We start from the raw sequence: 23959 nt of genomic DNA, 5'->3' as shown, positions 1-23959 counted from the left end.
TTTAAAGTTTATGATCCACCTAGATATGGCTTTAAAAAAACAATTATTGAGGTAAAATTACATACCAAAGAATTCACTTCTTTAAAAATTAATGATTTTTAGTAATTTTACCAAGTCATACAATCACTCCCACAATCCAATATTAGCACAATTCCTTCATCCCAGTAAAATCAGTCATGCCCATTTAAAGTTAGTGCCCACTCTACTTCCAGTCCTGGTAACATTTTCTAAAATTTACTTTCTGCCTCTGAAGATTTGCCCTTTCTGGACTTTTCATATAAATGGAATCATACAATGTATTATCTTTGTGTCTGACCTTTCACTAAACTGATGTGGATGCTCTTTACAGTTTTCTTGTGACCTGACTATTGGAAACATTGATCTACAAATGTGGCTTACAAAAATGTCTGTGTGGTGATATAGGAGGAAATGACAATTTCCTAGCTTCAGATGTGTAAATACTTATTTGGAAATTACATGACATACCCAGCTGAAATAGAAGGAATGGAAGATTTGATAGGTGTATGAATAGATGTGACTTAGACTCAGAAATGGGATGAAATGTCTAGAATATTAGATAAGCCTCATGTGCCTGGTCATAAGAGGTCACATACTTTTGAAATGGGAGAGTTTTTAAATTCTTTCCATTTTTTGGCCACATATAAAAACATTCAAACACCAAAAAATTCAAGAGCATTGTACAATGAAATCTTCATATTCCTATCCAACTGATTTTATCAAGATTCTGTGGCATTTGTTTCATGCACTTTTTCCTTTTTTTCCCCTTTTTCTAAAGTATTTTAAAAACAAATCCAGTATATACTTTAATGTACATATCTTTAAAATATGGGCTTTTAAACCTTTTTTTTTAAGTAACTCATAATTTATTTTCCCTATTGTCAATTTAAGGGTTTTGATTGGTATAAAAAAATGAAGGAGACCATCTATTCAGTTTCAATAACTAATGGATAACATGAAGTGGAGGGAGGTGAGATGATTGGCTGAAGTTCACACAACTGCTTTTTTCACATCTTGGCCCTAGAGTCAGCTCTGCTAAATCTTTTTTATATAGCATTATAATATTAAATGACCAGTGATGTCATTACACATTGTTTTCAGTTTGGTCATTATCATGGACCTGCTTTGTGGTGTTTTGGTTTCATTAGCCAGAGAGTAAGGTTCTGCTAAAAGTGGCAAAGAGCCAGAGAGAGGGAGAGAGGGCCCCACATGAAGGTGCAGAAACTAGTTGAGTTCGTGGATGTAGACCTGAGATCTTTATGCAGTAGACCATCTGTCAGGCCACTCACACTCATTATCTAATTCTCGATTATCTTGTCAGGCAAGTATTATTCCCCTCCTAAAGCTTAGAGGTTGAGTAGGTAAATTGCCCAGGATCACATAATAAGTTAATGGCAGAGGTAGAATTCAAGAATTCAACTAACTAAAATTGTCCTGCTTCTGACAATACCTAATGTTTTTCTCTCTCCTTTTGGTTCCAGTAGAGTGGGTCCAGCAATGAAGGGAAATGAGAAGGGCTAGTCTGCCATCAATGAGATAGTGACCAGAGAACACGCTGTGGATGTTCACAAATACAGTCATGGGGTGGCCTACAAGAAGAGTGCTTCTCAAGAGATTCAGAAATTTGCCAACAAGGAGATGGGCACTGCAGATAGGCATGTTGACACCAGGTTCAACAAAGCTGTCTAATCAGAGGAGTAAGAATGTCCATTACTGTATCTTTGCGTAGCTGTTCAAAAAATGTAATGAGGAAGAAGCTTCACTAAACAAGCCCTATATGTTGGCCATCTATGTACCTGTTGTCAGGGTACAATTTCATCAGGTTAAAAACCCAGTCCCTACTCCTTGCCCAGCAGGTAAGTTTGGGAGGAATCGATAGAGGAATTGATAAGGTTGCCTTGGGAACTGAGCCATAAGACCCACCACTGTGACCAGAAAAACCAGACTAGCTCCAGGGATGCAGAAGTAGGGCCAGCTCATATTCTGTGTCAAAGGCCAGCACCCAAAACCAAACATCCCAGCAAGTCACTGGTGCAAACTGAGAAAGGATTAGAGAGAGGCTCAAATCATTCCTTACCCAAATTCTCCCCACAACACCTATCACCACTTTCAAAAATCTACATAGTCAACATGGATGATAATTAACCACTGGTTGTCAAATAAACTTATAAAACTGCAGTAAAAAATGTTTCCACTTTTATGAATGCCTATTATGTAACTGTTATTGCAAGATCAATTTTTCAGGCCCAAATTACTATGCTTTAGGAAATAGAGCTAATATTTGTAGATGCATTCACTATCCTTTTGATTCTTCACTAAGGGCTATAAAGCTTTATTTAAATTCAGGTAGAAGTAATAATAAAAATTAATGATCATGATATTAATAATACTAGCAAACACTCGTAGTGCTTACTGTGTACCAGATACTATTTTAAGGCTTTGCATGTATTAATTAATTTAATCTTTCCAACAACTTTATAAGTTGGAGACTATTATTTTTTTTTTTAGAGAGGCATGTTTTATTTATTTATTTATTTGTTTGTTTGTTTGTTTGTTTGTTTGTTTATACATGCACTGGGTACAGTCAGAAGCGCGGGAGGGTGAGAGAATTCACCAGAGCCAGAGCAGGGAGCAGGGAGAGAGCAGGGAGCAGAGCAGGCAAAAGGACCAAAGTACACTGCTGAGGGGAGCAGTGGGCGGCAGGAGAGGTCTGCCCGCCATGTGGGACCCTCCTCCAGTGGCGGGGAGCAGCCGGTAATCGAACCGGCGCCACAGAGGCCATGGGCAGCTTCGCAATCCAGCGCTCAACCGCTCGCCACCGGGGAGGCTCTGGAGACTATTATTATTCCCATTTTATGGATGGAGAAATTAAAGAACAGAATGGTTAAGTTTCTAGTCTAATGTCACATCGCTAGTAAATAGTAGATCTGGGATGTGAACCCTGAAAATTTGGCTCCAAAGTCTATAGAGTTTGCCCTCTAAAAGATGCAATATACAGAAATTCAGATTTATAGATTTAAGGCCAAGGAATGAATTCTACAAACAGTGTACCTACAGCAATCTTGTGGGCTTGATTTAATGGGGCAGCTGTGCCCTAAAATATACCACCAACTGTCTGCATAAGGATACTTGTGCTTGTCAGACCATGTGCTACCTAAACTGAAATGTGCCTGGCTCATATCCCACTGCTAAATGTGCTTGCATATGTGACCCTGGATTTAACTTTCCATTTGGTTACTTGTTGATTTATTTGAAATCATCTATTCCCCAATACTGGTGGTTTGTCTTCCATTTGAGAATAAATCCAGCTTTTCATCGAGAAAAACCAACAACTTCATCAAGTACTAAGAAGTAAAATGTAGATTTAAAACATTAATAATCTATAAGCAGAAAATGTTGTTGGTTATCTTCTTACAGAATCACGAAGGCAGATTGCTAGAAATAAATTCACTTTAATTCAGTGTTCAGTGAGTGGTAGTTTTCTTTTAAATGTCTAACTACTCTAATAAAAACAAAATAACTAAAGTGTTCACATTATTGTTTGTAACTTTTTTAGTTAATATTTTTTCCAAAAAGATGTCATTTTGCATTAAGTACATGACTTCAAAAGTTATATTGCATTATCTAGTGTTGTTTTATTAATTGAATAATAAACAGGATTATAATTTCCTAAATACCTTTTCCTAAAAATGTTTTAAAATTTATTTTAGTGTAGAGAAGATTTTCCTTAATAGTTGAATAAATGATTTCCAAATGCCCTAAATTACCCAGCGGGAAATGAGAATATGAACCACGCTCATATTTGTGTCACCTGTAGTTCATACTTTCTTAAAGACTGATTTCAAACATAAAATGTATAATGTTTCCATGGAAATCACATGCTAAAAACCTTATGTGTAAAATAAGTACCTATTTTTAAATTATCTCATATATTTGAATTTAAAAGTCTGAAAATATTAATTATAAAATATGGCCATATGATGAGACTATGAAATTGCTTCTCTGATTACTGTCATGCATTGCTCATGGCATTATAAATTAGTAAAACCTTTTTAGAAAACTATTTGGCAATACTCCAAGAATGGTTTAGATTAGAAAGTAATCCCACTTCTGAGAACTAAAGTAAGGAAGTAACCTAATACAGGGGATATTATGTTCATGGAGATGTCCCTTGTAATGTTATTTATAATAATATAAAATTGAGAGCAAGATAAATACTAAAAATAGGAAAATTATTTTGGTATAATGTAATAAAATAGAAGGAGGTACATAAAAGCCTTGCTGCAATTTAGGTACAACTTGAACCAAGGACCTTTTCTAAACAACACTTTACTAGGGCTAATTCTGTTGCTTTGCATGCTTGAAAGTAAACTGCAGTGAGCTCACTGAGGGCTAAAACATCCTAATTTTTCCTTTGGAAAAAGTTTTCTTTAACCGTTTGTCCACAGAAGATACTCAGTTGATGTTGGTTTTTATGTTATTGGCTGATTGAATGAAGAACATGCTTTGAAATATCTTTATTTGGACTTCTTTACAAGAATTAAACCAAATTAATGAGGTTCACCAGGAGGATTTTCCCACTATATCTAGCTTTTTCTTTTTTCTTCCTTAAAGCTTTTTCTCTTCTACAAAATCATCTATTATATCTGCTCATTCTCACTATTTTCTAACCTTTCCTACCTAGCATTTTATTAAGATTAATGACATAAAGGGCCTGTCCCACATTTTAATGAAGCAATGAAGTGGCACTTGCCACTCTTTAATGAAGGGGCACTTGCCACTCTCTGTCTTAGCCCTGATCATAGCCAAAATGGGTAGTCTCTGTTCAGTGTCACATGTTCAGATGTCACAAGTGCACACTGTATTTACCAGTATTATAATAATCTGTATATTGACAGTATACTCACTACCAAACCAAGTCCCCGTAATAAGCATTTTGAATGACAGTAAAATAAACAAACCCCAAATACAGTTTACTGGAGGTGGCATATGGTTCACCATCGGTCATATTGGGTACTTTTATTGAGGCGGATTTTTTTCAAGTTAAAAAAAAAAAAGGAAACCTAACTTGAATGCAGCTTTTCTATTAAAACCACGAAATCTGCAATAGCTTAGTGTGGGGAGAAGCTGGAGCTGGTGTAGTGAATTAAAAACATGCAGGTTATGACTTGCTGAATGAAGAGACACACACCACCCACACAGGGTCAGCAGGAAGTTCCCTCAGCCTCTCTGCTCCCATATTAGGAAGTGAAACCCACCGTGTTCTTTTGATTGAAGGTGTAGTTTCAATACACTCACACTAAGGAAGTAGAGTCATGGAATTTATTACTTACAGATCCCAGCTGGGGGAGGAGAGATGCAATGAGACAGGGAAGGAGAGTCACTTCAGGTCATGTCCAGAGCCCACAGGAGCTAAGGAACAAGTAGCTAAGCAAAACAGGTCAGAAGGAAGATAAATATCGACGTTTTCACTCATATGTGGAACACAGAGAACCTGAACAAAAGGTCAAGAAAAACACAAAACTTGAAAACTGACCATAGAGCTGAGGCAGACAGCAGGGGAGGGGAAAATGGAGGGGTCAAAACAGTGGGGAAGAGCGCAGGGACTATGGTGCTGGTTCACGGGTGTTGTGGTAGTGGGGGACCCATGAGGACTACACCTGAGGGAAGAAACCAATTACTGTACAAAAATGAACAATGTACGAAAATGAATAAATAAATTTAGGGAAAAAAAGAGCAGGTAGTGAGTACCTATGACTTATCAGGTGGTCGGGGAAGATACAACATTTCAAGGGCTTAACTCTGAGTGGTAATTTTTAAAAATGTCCTGGGAAAAGCAAGAACTTGTGGTAGGAATCCTAAACTTGTGGTGGGAATCCTAAATCCCTATCTTACTGTCCAGTCTGGTGTGTGCAAGGTTGTCATAATGGAAAAGTTGTTTTTCTCATTGCATTAACCACCTTCTACTAATTCCAGTGACTTTATCCTATGGCATCTGCATCAAGATGCAGTACAAAAGCTGCATAAATGTCATGCTACTTTATGCCTTCAACTGTCCTAACCCAGATTTTTTTAAAAAAGATTTTATTTATTTATTTTGCATAGAACAACCAAGGGTGTAGGCTAGAGGTGTAGGGGTGAGAAGATTCACCAGAGAGAAAGTGGGGAGCAGAACAGGCGGATCTATTGAAATACACTACTAGTGAAGCAGTGGTGGAGACAGGAGGGGTCTGCTGCTCCAAGTGAGTTAGCTCCCTGGCTGAGCATAGACTCAGGCCATCGTGGTGGGCCTTTGCAGTGATAGCGCTGAGACTTAACCCCTAGGCCACCAGGGAGCCCCCTAACCCAGATTTTGACCATACAAGGTAATTTTAGCCCTCTGGTCAAATGCTCACTCTTCACATGGCTGTGGATTATCACTTTACTCTTTCAGTTATGTTAAACTATGGCTGTAGCTTTGTATTATCATCTATTTTGTGAATGAGGGCTTGGTTATATCTTTCTGCTTTCTTTTCTGTTATATGGGAGCTAATGTTATAAAAAATAAAATTCTGTACTTACCCAAGGTCAATAGTCTGATTTTACAGAAGAGATCCTGAGAATTTCTTAATAAACTCCATGGTTACAAGTCTCTACATCTAAAATAACTAGATTTGTTTGATTTCTTCAAATTTTTGTGAAATTGTTCCATAGAAACATGACATGAGCTACACCTAAAGGCACAAGAATTTAGTTATGTCTTGTTTTCAAACAATGAAAGTACATGATGACAGATCATACTTTGAATGCTTTTATTTGGAACTCAAATCTATTTGGGTCAATTAATAGGTAAATTTACTTTTCCTTTTAATTGATTGTAAAATTAGGAAAGAGAAAGATGTTGTGACTACTTAAGGTCATTTGTCAAGAGCTGTAAGACATTTACTTCCATTTCCTGAACAAAAGTCTATGCTTGAAAACACCACTAGAGCTTCAAACCTGTAAATCCCACAATTAGCTGTCTTTCAGTTCCTCCTTCTCAAACTCCTACCCACACACCAGCTGAAAAAATAGTACTATTTACAGTTTGGGTGACACCACATGTTACAATTGTGTAAGCATAGGAAGTGCCAGTCTTGAAAATAAGTTTTCTTAAACAACAACAACAAAAAAATTCTGAGCACAAGACTTAGTATTTTCATCTAACCCAATATGTAACATGCATAATTCAAATTCATGTAAAATGCAACCATGTTGTACCCACATATATTAATCTATGGATGTATTTTTTGTTTTATTTGCACAACAGATCCTATTCAATAGTCTATTCAGTTTTTCTCAAGTAGGAAAGATGAACCACACTCATTACTAGATAGCCTAATTAACTACAGTGCCTGTAATACAGAAATTGACTATTTTCTGCTTTTTGGTATTATAAATAATGCTGTTGTGAACATTCTGGTTTATATTTGTGGATAAACATTTACATGTTCAAAAGGTAAATACCTAGCAATAGAATTAGGGCATCAAAGACTTGCTAACATTTTGATATTGTGTAGTTGCTCCTTTCCCTAGATTTGGATAACAGGATCTGAGACATCTTCTGAATATCATATTAGATTAAGAACCAGACCCTAATTAGAAATATCTATTTGCCAGTTGTATAAAGCAAAAGGGAGATGGACAGATGTAACTCTAAGCTTGTATGTGTGAGCGTGCATATACATGTGCTTATATGCACTGTGTGGCTTAAACATACTTGCAGATCACTACTCTATTGAATCTAATTGTCTTGTAGTCAGAAACCAAGTGCAGAAACCCAGTCTTTTTTCCTTGGATTGGGCTTTCCGAGATCAGACAGAGTTCCACATTATTGATTAACTGAAGCCCTGAGCACAGGTGATTCAGGAGTCTGGTTGAAGACATTAATCATATCTGAGTTTTTGGAACTACCTTAGGCACTTTGGGAAATCATAATAAATGAAAGACAGGGGTCAAAGAGAGACCCCAAGTAAAAAACAAAAGAGGTACATTCTGGGGCCCAAATTCAATTTGCAGAAATTCATATGTTCAACAAATATTTGTTCAGTGCTTACTGTATGCCAGACTCTGCTTTAGGTCATGGTGGGGGTACTGCAGCAAACAAAACATTTAATATTCCTGGCCTTGTGGACTTATATTTGAAGGAGATTTAGATGATAAATTAAATGAAAGAAATGTTGTAAGTCCTATGTAGTAGATGTTAAGGAGAATAATAAGGCAGGGCAGGATTTATGGAAAGGCAATTTTAAATGGAGGGTAAGATAACCTCTCCTGAGGTGACATCTGATTCTGAACTAGCCAGGGGGACACTGGGAAGAGTATTCTAGATAAAGGGAAATTTGGGTGCAAAGGACCTACTCTGCAGCATGCCTGAAATTCAGCAAAAGCGAGGAATGCATGAAGGAAAAGGGAGAGATCAGGTTGGGGAAGGGCAAGGTCAGGCCACACAGGGGCTCCACAGTCATGGTGAAGACTTTCACTTCTATCCTGAGTGAGAGGAGAGGCGTGGAAGGACTTTCACCACAGAAGTGCTGTGATCTGACTTTCTTTAAAATGGTCACTCTTCCTGGTCCCTTATTTAGGTTTTCTAAATTCCTGTATGAGTGAGACCATCCGGTATTTTTCTTTTTCTTTCTGGCTTATTTCACTGAGCATGATCCCTTCTAGCTCCATGCATGTTGCTGCAGGAAAAAGACTAATTATAATAAAGTAAAAATCAAAATCAACAAGCAACTATAAACCAGAGACACACTAGGGGGGGCGGGAGGAAGGGAGTAGGATCAAAACAAGGGTGGTGGGAATTATATGGGGACTAGAACCAAAATGAAAATGCATACATTGTGCAAAAATGAAATAATGATGTAAAAAATATGTATAATTAAAAAATTAAAAAACAGAAGGTTAAAGTAAAAAAAAAAAAAAAGTCACTCTTTAGGGGAGAGCAGCCAGACTAGCATTTTACCAGAAAAACACTCCAGAGAAAAATAATTTAGAAAACTGAGCAGTTTTCACGTGTGTATGGGTCAGCAGACTGCTTCAAGAACAATTATAAAAGTACTATTATAATAGTTCATCTCAGGGACTTACACAGAAAATGGAGCTATATTGTCAGACGATATAGCACCAAGGTTTCAGCTAAAATTCATTTATATTTTCAATAGATAATTAATAGAGTGATAAAAGAATTTATGAAAATACTACTCCAGACTGGATAATCACTCTTACTGACAAAAGGCCAAAATCATTATTCATCTTTTTAACCATGAGATTTGCTACAAATGAATTTTTATATATTATAAGAACAAATGCTGTATCAAAAAAAAAAAAAGCAGCAGCTGTATATGATGAAGTTAATATTGATTAGAAAATCCAATTATTTCTACAATTTATTCTGATGTATCCCAAGATAGCTGTTTGTCAGCAGGTGAACTTCCTATTTAATTGGCATGATTGAGTAATTAGATGTATCCTCAGAGCAGCAATAAAAGGAAATTCTCATGTCTCAGCAACGTGGTTGAGGGTTTTGTTTTGTTTTGTTTTACCCTTGGGTTTATCCCACTGAGACAAAGAAGATCCCTTATTTTATCTGGAAATAGTTTTTGATTTAAAATATTTGAAATTTATGTGATTTTATCATTATAACTACATAACAATGATGGAAAAACTCAAGAATGTGACAAAGACTTGTGATGATCTGCCTGTGACTCATACTGAATCTTTCAGACCTTCGCCATATTTATCCAGGGGCCCTGTAAGACCTCTGAATGGGCACTCTCTCTCTCTCTCTCTTTCCTCTCTCTCCCCCTCTATTCTTTCTTTTTTTTTTTTAAAGATTTATTTTATTTTTATACAAGAACCGGGGTACAGGCCAGATGTGTGGGAGAGTGAGAGGATTCACCGGAGACAGAGCAGGGAACAGAACAGGTAGACTGAAATACACTGCTGAGGAGAGCAGCAGGTGCGACAGGAGAGGTCTGCAGTGCCATGTGGGACCCTCGCCGGCAGGCCAGGATTGAACCCGCGCTGCAGAGGCTGCGGACAGCTACACAGGGAGATGCTCAACCACCTGTGCCACGAGGGAAGGCCCTCCCTCTCCCTCTTTTCATCAGGTTTATTCATCTTCCGGAAGAAAAATTTGATCATTGCACTATATCCTTTATACCAGGCATTCATCTATAGTAACAGAAAACTCTATTACAGTGGTTTAAATAAAAAGAGGTTTATTTATCTCATACATTCAGAATCTGGGGGTGGGAATAGTGGCTTCAAATTATTTCCAGGATCCCAGTCTTTTCCCATCTTTCTGTTCTGCCATATGTATTGTATAAGTCTTCTCTCTCATGTTAGTTACTTCAGGAATGCAAGCTAACTGCTGCACCTCTAGACCTCATTTCTGCATTCCAGACAAGAAGAAGGTAGGAGGGTGAAGAAGTCAAAAAGACAAAGATCTGCTGCAATGGCTTTGCCTTTTTTCTTTTTCCATGAAGGAAATCTCTCCTCAAGTACATTCGATTGGTTGCAAGTGAAACTGAGAAGTTGGAAATTTTGACTTTTTAGTTTATATATACATACATACATATATATGTAGTCAAATGAGAAGATAGAGGAAACAGGTGTTACTGGGTGTAGAAAAGCCAAGCCACACTTTTTGCTATAACCTCTCTCATCCATAAAAATTTTCAAAAATTCATCATTGCTTACTAAATGGAGTTCATTTCTTCATTTCTCACTGCAGGCAAATAAAGTCACAGTTTATATATTTATTTATTTTGTGTAGAACTGGAGTATAGGTCAGAGGTGGGAGTGGGGTAAGATGACTCACCAGAGACAGAATGGGGAGCAGAACAGATGAATCTACTGAAATCCACTGCTGAAGGGAGCAGTGGGCAAGACAGGAGAGGTCTGCTGTGCCATGTGTGGATTAACTCTCTGGGGGTCGAACTCAGGCTGTAGTGGTGATAGCGCTGAGACTTAACACCTAGGCCACCAGGGAGGCCTAGAATGGTTTCTTTATTAACTTTGTGAATTTACGATTTATCTTCATTTTTTCTAATCTACCTATGTTAGAGTTCTCCAGAGAAACAGAACCTATAGGGTGTGTGTGACTAATAAATGGAAGGAAGGAAGGAAGGGAGGGAAGGATAAAGATAGATCGGTATATATATTTTACGAAATGGACTTATACAAGGCTGACAAGTTCAAAATCTGCAGGGTGGGCCAACAGACTAGAGACGGAAAAAGAGACAGTTTACATTGGAAGTCCTTCTGATGGCAGAAGTCCCTTTGCTTGGGAGAAACAGCTCCCCCCACATTATGGAGGGCAATTAACTTCCAAAATCCATTGATTTATGTGTTAATGTCATCCAGAAACACCCCCACAGAAATATCCAGAGTAATATTTGATCATATATTTGTGCACATGATCCAGCTATATACTCTATACTGTTTTCTGAAGTTGCCAGAGGAAGTGTCATCTTTTGCTGGATTTTGTTAGTATGACCAAATTATGCTAAGACAATGCAGCAGCTGTGCTGCTATGATAGGAAGGGCAATTTGCAGATAAAGCCAACCCAGAGAGGACGGAACTATGAGATGGACTTGGTGACGGATTATAATTTGAGCCCTGGATCAAGCTGTAACTGAAACCAAATGTCATAGAAACTCCTAAAATGTTCAATTGAGACAGAAAATTCCTTTAAGAAAATTTGAACACATCTTGGGGTCTCCCTGGTGGTGCAAGAGGCTAAGTCTCAGCACTATGACTCAGCTATCGGCAGTCTCTGCAGCATGGGTTTGATAAGCAGGCTTCTCCTGTCTTGTCCACTGCTCTCCTCAGTAGTGTATTTCAGTGGATCTGCCTGTTTGCCTCCCTACTCTCTCTCTGGTGAATCCTCTCACCTCCCCCCACCCCTCACTTCTGTCCTACACCCCAGCTCTTGTATGCATAAATAAATAAAATAAATCTTTAAAAAAAAAGAAAGAAAATTTAAACCCATCTGGATTTGGCTTTCTATAAATTATACCATGAATATTTTTTAAAGGTTTATTTTTATTTTTATACAAAGCTGGGGTACAGGCCAGAGGCACGTGAGGGTGAGAGAATTCATCAGAGACAGAGCAGGTAACGTACACTGCTGAGAGGAGCAGCGGGTAAGGCAGGAGAGGTCTGCTGCACCATGTGGGTTTCTCCCTGGCCGGCTGGGCATCCAACTAGTGCTGTGCTTAACCCTTTGTGCCACCAGGGAGGCCCAAAGAGTGAAGTTATTTAGTAAGAAAGACAAAAACCCAATATGTAAGGAATAGGCACAGAAGGACCAGTCAGAGAGGCAGGAGGCATCTCACAGATGGGCAGCAACACAAGAACAAAAACAAGAAAAGGCCGATTTTAAGTAGCCCAGCATGGTCTGCAGCGGCAAAGACTAAAAGGTAAAATCAGGTGAAATTGAGAAGTTTCCTTTAAATCTAGGAATGTGGAAGTCATTAGAGAATTCAGAACAATACTGGGTGTGGATGCCAGAGCAGAGGATTGTGGGTAAATGGGGAGTGTCTGTGTGTGTGTGTGAAAGTGGAGTCACCAAATAAGGAAAACTTTTTTTTTTTTTTGTGGGACCCTCATCAGCTGCTGGGAACTAACCTGCTTTGTAGAAGCCTCTACAGCCCAGCTGGCAGCTTTGCAGCCCAGTGCTCAACCGCTGCACCACCAGGGAAGGCCCAATAAGGAAAACTTTTTGATCCACTTGGCATTAAATTTTCTCAGACATCCACGGCTAAGATATTAGTCTTATTGCTAATATTGATATATTTGGTGTTCTTATCAAGATTCATGTCTTTAAAATATCAATGAGCCTCAGACTTGCAAATGTGTCTTTCTCAAATCTCTGTCTAGACTATTCAGTTGCCTACCTAAGATATCCATTTGAGAGCTGAATGGGCATCTCAAATTTAATGTGTTCAAAACTGACTTCCTGATCTTCCCTAAGGCCTGCTCCTCCTGTTACCTTCTGGACTTCAGAGATGTCACTTAATCCTTCCACTTGGTCAGGACAAAAATTGGACTCAGGGCCTCCCTGGTGGTGCAAGGGGTTAAGCACTGCACTATGAAGCTATATGCAGCCTCTGCAGCACGAGTTCCATCCTTGGCCAGCCAGGGAGCTACCCACATGGTGCAGCAGACCTCTCCTGACTCGCCCACTGCTCCCCTCAGCAGTGTATTTCAGTCAGTCTGCCTGTTCTGATCCCCGCTCTGTCTCTGGTGAATCCTCTCACCACCCCCCCACACCTCTGGCCTGTGCCCCAGTTCTTGTATGCATAAATAAATAAATCTTTAAAAAATAATTGGAGTCATTCTTGAATCTTTTTTTCCCCCATACTTCTTTTAAGCTCTGTTAGCAAATCCTCTTGGCTTTACCTGCAAATATATCAACATTTCTTTTAATTTACTTTTAATTAAAACATTTTTTCCTCTGCACCTGGATATGTGTATCTTTGAAGAATGTGCCCAGTCTTTAAGAGGTAACACAAAACTTAAAAAGGCTCTGTGCAGTTCATAATAGCCATTCCATAGGTGATCAATAGTTGGTCATAACTAGAATATTGTCTCCAACTGTTTGGGTGTATTAGCACTTTCCTTTTCCTACCATCTCATATATCCCCTTGAACCTTCCCTCTTCCCCCTCTTAACTCAGAGCCCTTGGCAAGTTTGTTGAAGGCTGATTATTTCTTATCCTTTTACTTTCACCACTGTGATCTTTGACCTGAATTATTGTAATTGATCTTCACACCTTAATCTTTGCTGCCCCTGCAGTCTACTCTCAACATAGCAGCCAAACTGATCCTTTAAAAGATCTAAGAGACTCAGGAACTTGGGGTCCCCTCAAAAAAAGAATGTGAGAAATGTACTCTTAAAAGCAAAGGGGGGAAAATATTGAAGTCTTTGTTTAAGAACACCAAGAATCCAGTCTTTAACAAGGCAGGAAAAGTGCCTTGTTGATAAAAAAATCGAAGGGTTCATTTGAGCAGGAGTACCAGTGATCTTTAGGGAACCAGTGTAAGACACAGAGCTAGCATAAACCGGGTATTCCAGCCAGAGTCAGGAACTGTCAGCCAGGTTCTTGCCCACCCTTTTGGCTAAGCCCTTTGAGTTTCTTACTGCAGCGATTAGGTGTCTTTAACCAGTTAGGTCTGGTTATGCCTACAGTTAGGCATTTAGAAGCTTCAGATCTGAACTTGGTATCTAAAATCCCAAGACTGACATGACAGATCAGATTTAAAAATTCTCTTTGGTCCATGTTGCACTGTTCGCGAAGGGTATGATGGAGGACAAGAATAGAAAGACTGGAAAGGAGATGCCCCAACACTAAAACCTGACTCACACAAGGAGGTGGGGATAGAGGGGAATAACATGACCATTAACCTAGCTGTAGAGGTCGTGACCCTTAGGCGCCAGTGCCTTATCACAAGGCCTACAACCCAAGCAGGATCAGACTGCTATAGGGAGTGGAGCACAGACCTGAGGGGAAAGATACGGAGATTGGGCCCACCCTGGAATCTCTGGTCCCTTTCTGGTTTTACCTAGTTACCCAACATCAGCAACAAACAGGCTACTCCATGGAGGAGTGACCCCTCCCAAAGAGAAAGGGACTTTATCAGCGCAGTTTCTACACAGGCTCGGGGCAGTGCTCTGTCTGCCCACCAGTGCCTATGCAGGTGCCTCTTTTCACCAACTTTCTCCTTCTGCAGGGCAGCATCCTTCCTGCCTGCCCGTGACCTGTACCATATCGGGGCTTCTCTTCACTGACCCCCCTCAGTGGAGGCCGCTCTCCTCAAGGCTGCCCGCCTGCAACCATGCAGACCTCTCTCAGCAAACCTGTCCCTTTGGGGCAGCTTTTCCTGCCCACTTCTGTCTATGCAAGTATCTTTTACTCTTTTGTCCCTTTCCCTAATAAACTTGCTTTTTAAATATAACTAGCATCTCTGTCTCATGGAGAAACTCACCTGGGAAACTCGCTGCGTGTCATTGAAACTGGAGCTCTGGTGAAATGTTTCCCAGAGTGACCCCAAGGACCCCGCACTCCAAACCCACGGACTCCAAAAACCACATCAAGACCACATATTTAAAATCTTTCCTTTGTTCCTCCCAAGCCAGCTTTACTCATCCTAGCCAAAGATCCCTTGGAGCACCCAGATGAGGATCTCCCTGTGGACAATCCTAAAGCTAAATCAATGTGTAGAAACTCTCATTCCAGTAGGCATGGAAATTCTCCAGCCTCCAAGGTTGGAGTTGGCACAGGCTCCAGATTCTAATGTTACAGACTCTCTGCCTACTGAGATCTCCAGCTTATTCTTTGAAAGAACAACATGTTCTCGAATAAAACTGTTTTGTCCAGAATTGTTTTATTACAACATTAATGAGAGAAAAAAACAAAAAAAAAACAAGCCAGAGTTATATTGAATGAAATGACCTTGAGGACCTGCTTTTGTTATACATTATTTCACTTAAATTCACAGGTTCTATGATACTGTCAATATTAAGTGAGGATTTTCTGTACTGTGGGGAAAACTTGTGAAAAAAAAATCTTAATGAAAGTCACACACGTTGCTGTGTATAGCTGCAGTTTGTTAATTTTGATTATTGCACGCTATTATGTTGTATTAATGAAGAAAGGATGGATGCTGATGCACTTAAGTCATAGGCTTATTGGTAGGATCCCCCTTGGGAGTGCTGGCTGAATAGCTGGTTTTTTCATTTGTTTTGTTCTTTGTAGAAATAAATGGAAGATGAGGTCATGCCCTATATTGTGTTGGTGGTAACGGACTTTGAGGTGTGAGGAGAATGGAGGTTGATCTTTTTATTATGGAGAATGGGAAAATATTAAGGATTGTGCTGTGGTAAAAGGAAGAAAACTCTGATTAACGAACTACAGAAGAATTGAGTCTAGTTAAGGTTAATGACTTGTATTCATTCTGGTTAGAATCTGACCAGTCATGCATTTTGCTACAGAAGTGCTCAGCAGGCCTAGTGCAAACTTGAAGTTTCAACCCCAGGACTGACATTGTTTTTTTCTTCTTTTTTTGACCCAGTAGGTGAAACAGACAATGAACAAGTTATTCAGAGTAGCACAAGTATCTTGGTTTGAGGGCTGGAGGATGAAATCTAAGCTGGATGAGGGAGTTCAGATATCAGAGTACTACTGATAGGAATGAAACACAGGCTTCTAAAAACGACAGCAGTGTCATCCAACTTTAGGGGGTGTTATAAATCACCTGGCAAGGGTCAGATCCTGAAATGATTATTCAGTTGGGCTGGGGTGAAGCTCAGAATCCATTTCAACAGGGATCCAGTGATTCTGGTCTAAGAGGGTGATGGAGCATGTTTTGAGAAACAGTGAATTTGATAGTGAATTACAGTGAATTTGGTTTAAAGAAGTGATATTTTGAGAGGAGGACGGGTGGGGGGGGTGGACAGAAAGAGAAAGAGAGAAGAGGGAGAGAGAATGGTGTAAAGATAGATAACTAGAGTATGAGATGATAAATTTATTACCTCAAAGGTGGAACAGCCTTGAATCATGAAAGGTTGAAGGTGTGCCAAGGAAGTGGGTGGCTGAAGTGGAGAACAGAATGGACGTGAATCTCACCAAAGGTGAGGGGGTCAAAGTACTGAAAGTCTAGGAAGTCCATGTGGACCTTGAAGTCATTTCAGATGATGGTGTACTTCAGAAAGGAGCCAAACTGCAAGCAAAGTTCAAAGCCAAAGGTAAATGAAGGGAAGGAACTATGTATGGAGTTGCAAGGGATGTAATTGGTTAAGAGGTGGTAGATAGTGGCAAAGAAGTAAAACTGGCTAACATTAGTTGAGTGTTTATTGTTTGAAAAATTTGCACATATCATCTTTTCATTATTACATATACCAACTCACAACTTTCATACAAAGTGGGTGCTATTTATTCCCTCTTTATGATAAAAAAATCGAAGCACAGAGAGATTATGTATTAATCATCATTTCTTCTTATCCACAATACTATACTGACTCACACGTGTAAAAATCAGATCCCTGATTTTGGGGCTTAACTTCTTTGGAAAAATAATGGTTATTTTAAATTTTAGTTTGTAGCGGTGTTTGTTTTTGATTATCCAGCAGGTGGCAGCACTAAATAACTATTTTATGCCAGGTCACCTAAAAGAAACTATCCAAGCCTGCAAGTATCAAGAGTTCTGTCTACTCCATGCTTTGATGATTTCTTCAGCAGCATCCAGTGTACTGTCTTTCTGTAAATAAGTAAAATTATCATGATTACATATCAAAATAAATTCAAGATGAAGTAAACACTTAAACATGAAATATAAAACATAGAAATAAATGAAGAGTTAAGTGACTTTCTGATCTCAACTGAAAACATTTTCAAAGTAAAAGTACAAAGGCAGATACCCAAAAGGAAAACACCAATTTAAATTAATTACAGAAACAAGTCAAAGAGTACAGAAGAGCTTATCTGTTCCTCCCCTCTGTATTTCCTATTACTTGGGTTATCCCTCTCAGGCCACCTTTTACAGTAATTTCTAGCTTGAGTTCTAGTTGTTACAACCAAATTTGAAGTAATGCATATTTCTACACTTTAGATAATATTTGCCATTCTCCGCTCTAAATGAGGAAAAATGAGTTCATACATACTCTGCCCCTCTTACCAGTTTGTTATAATTATGGATAAAATTCACTTATTTTTTGAATAGGTAATATCTACAAAATAGTATAAAATTAAAGTGTAAATCTAGCCTCCTGTTCTCCCTCTACTTCTTTTTCTTTCATTTCCCTTTACCAGAATGACTTAATCCAAAAGGGCTTAGGTAGGTCTCAGTGAAGAAATTATCTAATTATGGGGACAGGGGAACCTTGGTAGCCGGGTGCAGGATATCATAGCTCAAATGACATGAGGAAGATGGCAAGAGGAGGTGGCAAGAGGTGGTGGTGATGGCAAGAAAGGGGTGTCAGAGTCCCAGCAGAGTAAGCAAGGCCTCTGTATGTGTGGGCTAGAACCTGGATAGGGTGAGGCAGGCAGCTGCCACAGCAGACTGCCTGAGTGAGAGAGCTGACAATGGGTTAGGAGGGCTGTTATGTGATGGTGACAGTGGGGGCCTGGTGTGCGGTACAGGAGACCCAGAGGAGGGGTTCTCTGTGGGGAGTGGAGAGGGACAGCAGCAGGTTGGCATATTGTCAGGCCAGGTAGGGTTAAATGCAATGCAGTTTCAGCAATTTATTCTTGAAATAGTTCAGAAAAAAACGTTCTTGAAACATATATATGGAAAGTAATTAAGAATTTTTTTTAGATGTAAGCCAGCCTCCCATGTATCTCCTTTAGCCACTCAGATCTCCTTCCAGAGGCAACAATGGGATTTTATCATGTATCCTTGCGGAGACTTTCCAGACATTTAAGAACACGCATCATCTATCTATGATCTGTGCTGTGAGCCTACGTACCTATGTGTGTATGGATTCTCTATCTTTCCTGTCTTCATTTCCCTTTATCTGAGAGTATTCTATACAAACTGTTCTCATTGCATTTTGCTTATACTCTATCATGACTTGGAGAGCTATTTTATTTTTTTTACTAATGTGAATGCACCATAATCAATTCAAGTAGACTCCATTAGTGAATATTTTAGTAGTTTATAGCCATTTATTCTTATAAACAGTGCTTCACTGAAAATTCCAGAACATAAGTCATTCAAATGTGTAAATAAAGTCACAGGAGAAAGTCCTAGCAGTAGAATTGCTGAGTCAAAGGGTATATGCATTTACATTTAAATGGGAAATTTCCAACTAACCACTGTATAGGTTTTATAAATTATATACTGAATTCTCCACACTTAGTCTATGAGGATCTTGTAGAACATTTTAGTTGTTTGGACAATCTATAGACAAAATAAGATTTCATTGCAGTTTCAATTTTTATTTCTCTTATCATAAGTGAGGTGTAGCATCCTTTCAAATTTGGCAACCACTACGGATTTTATCCACAGCCATTGTAAATGCTGCTTTTTGGCTTATTTTGCCATAAATTCAACCTGCTTTTTTCTGGTATTTTCTTGTGCTATGCTTTTATTTTTATTTTTTCCATGAGTTTGAGTTAGATGTGTCAACTTTTCGTGGTACAATTTCACTATCTACTATTATTAAATGTTGATGTAAAGGAAGGAACTTCACATGGACCCACATCTCCTGCCTCATGAGCAAAATAAAAATTGTGATCTTTGAATCTTGATATAAATGAGAGTGATCTTCATCTTTTTCTCTAGATGCCCATAGGATCATTTTTATATATCTTTAAATCTTTAAAGTCCGACGTATTTAACAAGGTGCTTGTAGTATTAATCATTTTGTGACAATTTTTCCTTAGACAAGGCATTCCCTTCCAATTTAGATTTGTCAGTGTTTCACCCACCCGGGAAGCATTTTCAAAATAAGGCTATAAAGTTCTTTCCCAGTTCCATATGTTCTGCTTTTTGTTTCCCTCAGAGGTTTTGCATATTTCATTTGTTTTTCACATCATAAGTTTTAATTTTTAATATTTTTTCTTTCAACTTCTTTTGGCTCACTTTTCTCAGACCTTAAGGTGCTTACAGAAGTATTCCGTGCTTTCTGTACTGTTTCAAGTGTCACCAATTGCTTTACTTTTTCCCTTTGATTTCTTCTCTGAGCTCTGACAGCTACCATTTCATCTTTTCATATTATCTTATTCTGTCTTCCGTGAAGTTTGAAAATCTCTATTTTTAAATGATTTGAATTTGAAATATCACAATTTTTATTTTTTTCCATGGCAACATTTTTCTAGTTGAATGTTCACTGATACTCATTGTTCCTTCTCTCTTTCTCCTTTCCCCCTTCTAGTATCTTTTTTATAGATTGCTGGTTCCTTTTTATTACTCATTTTTGATTGAATTCTCTTTTTAAACGCCTTACTAGTGCACCCACTGTTCCTGTTGTTCTGGGTACAGAGCACACTGCCTGCTGGCTTGTCTATGATATGAAGATGTGTGTCAATTTGTGTGAGGAGGAGTCAGGGCAACATTGAAATAAAGCAGACATTCTCCCTGGCTTATAGTCATATTTAATAAATTGATGAAGAGATCAGCGAGGGAAGTCCTTTTAGACTTTATTTCTTCCCAATTAATTTAACTGGCTGCTCTCAATTTAATATATCTCCACCACATTGCTTAACACAGCTTTTAGCAAAAGTGACAGGGGTGCATGCACAAATCTAAAGCCCAACCAGAATCTCCTTTCTACCCTGCTTTAAGTAGGTTCTACACGACAAGAGTGTATGTCTCTACCTGCTCTTCCACATGGGTCGGAAGAAGTTCCCACTGTCTACACACCCACCGTTCTATTGCTCTGAATAATGGGCAGGTTCTTGCTGTGTCTGTAATAAAAGATGTAGAAACAAAAGCTTTCTGGGTCTCCTCCCCCTACAAGTACCTTCACTCTAACATTTCTTTGGCAATGTTTCCCCATTTACTGGGGAATGTGTGATGATACATTTTAGCACCTCAAAGATGTCATTTAACTGTATTCTTGTCTCTATTAATTCTGATAAGAAGTTGGTTAACATTCATATCTCTGTTCCTTTGTATTCTTTGGCTGCTTCCAAGATCTCATCATTACCTCTGGTTTTCAGCAGTTTTTATTATGATGTATCTTGGTATGCTTTTCTTTATATTTATCCTGTTGTAGTTCACTGAACTTTTAAACCTTAAAGTTTAGAGATCTAAGTTTAGATCTCTCAATTCTTATATATCATCATTTGATACTGTTTCATTGATCTAGGAATCTGTCCATTAAAAAAAAAAGATTTTTCTCTTTTTTTCCCAGATTGGATAATTTCTTTGAACCTCTATGAACATTTTTTTAATGATATCCACCAGCCTCTGTGTGTTACACTCCACACATTTTTCATATTAGATATACTTTTCAGTACTTGAATTTCCACTTGATTTTTTTTCATAGTTTTAATCCCTCTGCCATTCATTATGACCATATTTTCCTTTAATTTCTTAAATATAATTTATATCTGTTTTAATATCCTTGCCTGCTAATTCCTTCAAACAGTGTTGTGTTTTGTTCTGGCAGGCAGTTAATTTCATGGCAGCAACCAAAATTTAAAAACTGCAAGTGAACACATCATGTTTAGCAGTAGGAAAAAAAAAGGTGCTTTATAAATAAGAAGGAAGAACATTATAAATGTGTTCTTTAGTAGAATAGAAAACTTACTTTAATGAAACAAAATCGCACAAACTTCTCAAACTGTGACTTGGTCTCTGAGTTACAGAATGCTGAAACCGGGATGGCTGACAGTTTCTGAAAAATTAATAGGAAAACTACTCACGATAGACATTAATATTAAGACTGTAGACATTAGATATAGATAGATACTTCAAAATATTTCAAAAAATATAAATGTCTTTCAAATCATCCAAGTAGGCATGAGTGAAATATCATGTAACAAAACTACAGTTAACATTGTTCAAAGCATCTCAGTGGGTTTCTGTAATAAATTAAACATAAAATAAACATGATATTGCAAAGTCCAGTAAATACTACCTTATTTTTAGTCATCCATTTCACAAATTTATAATCATAAGGTTCATTGTCCTTCATACCAGAGAGGTCTGCATCTAAACAATAAAGATTAGATGGTTTAAGTATTAGATCTAACAAAACATGTATTTCATAGAAGTCTGTCAAGGTTCAAAATTTTCGCAGAAAATATTCAAAGAATTCATGGAACGTTCCACTGCAGGGTAGGTGGGAAGCAAGTTCACAGCCAACTTTGCTGATTCTTGAAGGTGGTATTCACATCTGTTTGATCATAAGCATGTATACAGATCTTTGAATCAGAGAGCAGAAAAGAGGAAGGAAAGAAGTGTTGTCTTTCCATCTAGAAATAATATAACACTCCATGATCATCATTAAAGAGTAATACCTAAACCTACAGAGAGGTCATTGGTAATAATTTTATCCCCAAATAATTTTATCAGTAATAATTTTATCACTCATTATTAGATTATAAACTCCACAAGGGTCAAGTGTCTGCATTACAACTTATCATGATCCCCAACTTTCAGGTATCTTCTAGCATATAAGTAGTGAAAAGCATATTTTCTGGATGAATAAATGAATATTACTCATTATTTATGAAGGGAGAATGTGTAGATCTTCCAAGTGATATTCTTATTGTTTACCCAAAGCAGAGTATAGTGGCATTGGAATGTTAAAGAAATCTATGAAAATCAAATTTGGTTGTTGATTTCCCACTATCGCCTCAATAATTTTGTATCTTATTATCTCATTAATCTCAAATTATTTCCTTATTTCTCATCTTATCTGCTAATCAAATATTATCCTTTTTAGTTTTACCGTGAAGTTTAGTGGTCTGAATAGTAGCTTAGCACAGCAGAAAAATGATAAGTTCACAGGGATTTCTGGGCTCAGAGCCCTGTTCTGCTACTTATTAGTTGATTAACTTCAGTGACTTTCTCAATCCTCTATTTTTTTTAATCTATCAATGGAGATACAGTAGCACCAAACTCATGAGATTTTTTTTGTGTGTGAGAATGCGATATTTGTAAAATCCTAAGCATAATACCTACTAAATCATAAATGAATGTTAATCATTTAGTAACTGCTATGAATTTTAAAGGGAAAGAAATACTATGATCATGAATTATTTTTATTTTCAATCTATCATCAAATGAACGTTTATTGCTTTTATCTTTTTTTTTAAGATTTATTTATTTATGCATACAAGAGCTCGGATACAGGTCAGAGATGGGGGTGTGGTGGTGAGAAGATTGACCAGAGACAGAGCAGGGAACAGAACAGGCAGACTGACTAAATATACTGCTGAGGGGAGCAGCGGGCGAGACAGGAGAGGTCTGCTGCACAATGTGGGTTTCTCTCTGGCCAGCTGGGGATGAAACTTGTGCTGGAGTGGCTGCGGATTACTTCATAGTGCGGTGCTTAACCCCTTGCACCACCAGGGAGGCCCTATTTGCTTTTGTCTTTAGAAAATGGTAGAATCAACCTCCAGTGAGTGGAAGAATATCCACATATTAATCTGAGCAGATGAGAGAGTAAGATAAAACAAACTTGCCCTTACATGTGCCCATGTAGGAGACTCATATATTAGCATCCTATCCCCCCATCCAATAGGTAAAGGAGGACCATAAAGAAGGGACTCTAATCCCCCATCATCAGAAAAAGTTTTCTAACTAAAATCCTTCTTGTTCTTATTACAATTATACTAGTTCAAGATAGAGAACTAGAATTAATAGTGCATGCAAGATGGATCAACTAAGGATATAATGGGAAACTAGGAGTTTAATGTAACAATTCAAAAAAAACTGCATAACTATACTTTTTATGTTTAAAGTCACAATGTGATAAATTCCTTTTAGAAATTTACCATATAAAAAGTTTGACTCCAGAAAAGAATTGCTCTTATCTAAAAAGCTGTTAAGTTTCCTTTTATCCAAAAATTATGTACCTAATTCCATTTTTCTATTCACCTTTGCTGCCTTGAAGTCTGGGCTCTAGTTAATGCTAATTATATAATACCACATGAACTTAGGTGACTGAAATATCTGTTTCCTCATCCTCCTATGTGATACTTGTTTTATAAAATATAAACATATTTCTCTTCATATATTACTGCACAGAAGACTTTTAATGAGTTAAATTCGTTTTGGAAGCAAATGAACTATATATGTTCTTTAGGTAACATAGTTTATGTTGAAAATCTTAACAGATTTACAATCCAAAAGAAAAAACATAAATGATGTTATTATCATTTCATGAAATAAGCTGTACATTTGGATCCAATATAGAAAAAGTGATTTCCAAACCTCAGAGTATAGAACACCTTAAGGG

At 37.8% G+C, this 23959-nt stretch overlaps 1 protein-coding gene across 1 annotated transcript in view; it reads right to left on the bottom strand.

Annotated features, from left to right (window-relative positions):
• Positions 1-17241: 17241 nt before the first annotated feature.
• The window catches only part of KYAT3 (kynurenine aminotransferase 3), a gene marked incomplete at both ends in the record, with an annotated part of 42539 nt that continues 35821 nt past the window's right edge, over positions 17242-23959 (bottom strand). Inside the window, 3 exons of the mRNA XM_084243184.1 lie at positions 17242-17304; positions 21302-21388; positions 21632-21705. Of these exons, the coding sequence (XP_084099310.1) occupies positions 17242-17304; positions 21302-21388; positions 21632-21705 (224 nt within the window). The remainder of the gene's footprint in view (positions 17305-21301; positions 21389-21631; positions 21706-23959) is intronic.

Source organism: Talpa europaea (assembly GCF_964194135.1).
Source record: "Talpa europaea genome assembly, chromosome: 9".
Classification (NCBI taxonomy): Eukaryota; Metazoa; Chordata; class Mammalia; order Eulipotyphla; family Talpidae; genus Talpa; species Talpa europaea.
The sequence above is the reverse complement of the archived record's forward strand: the minus strand, read 5'-3'. Positions and strand labels throughout refer to the sequence as shown.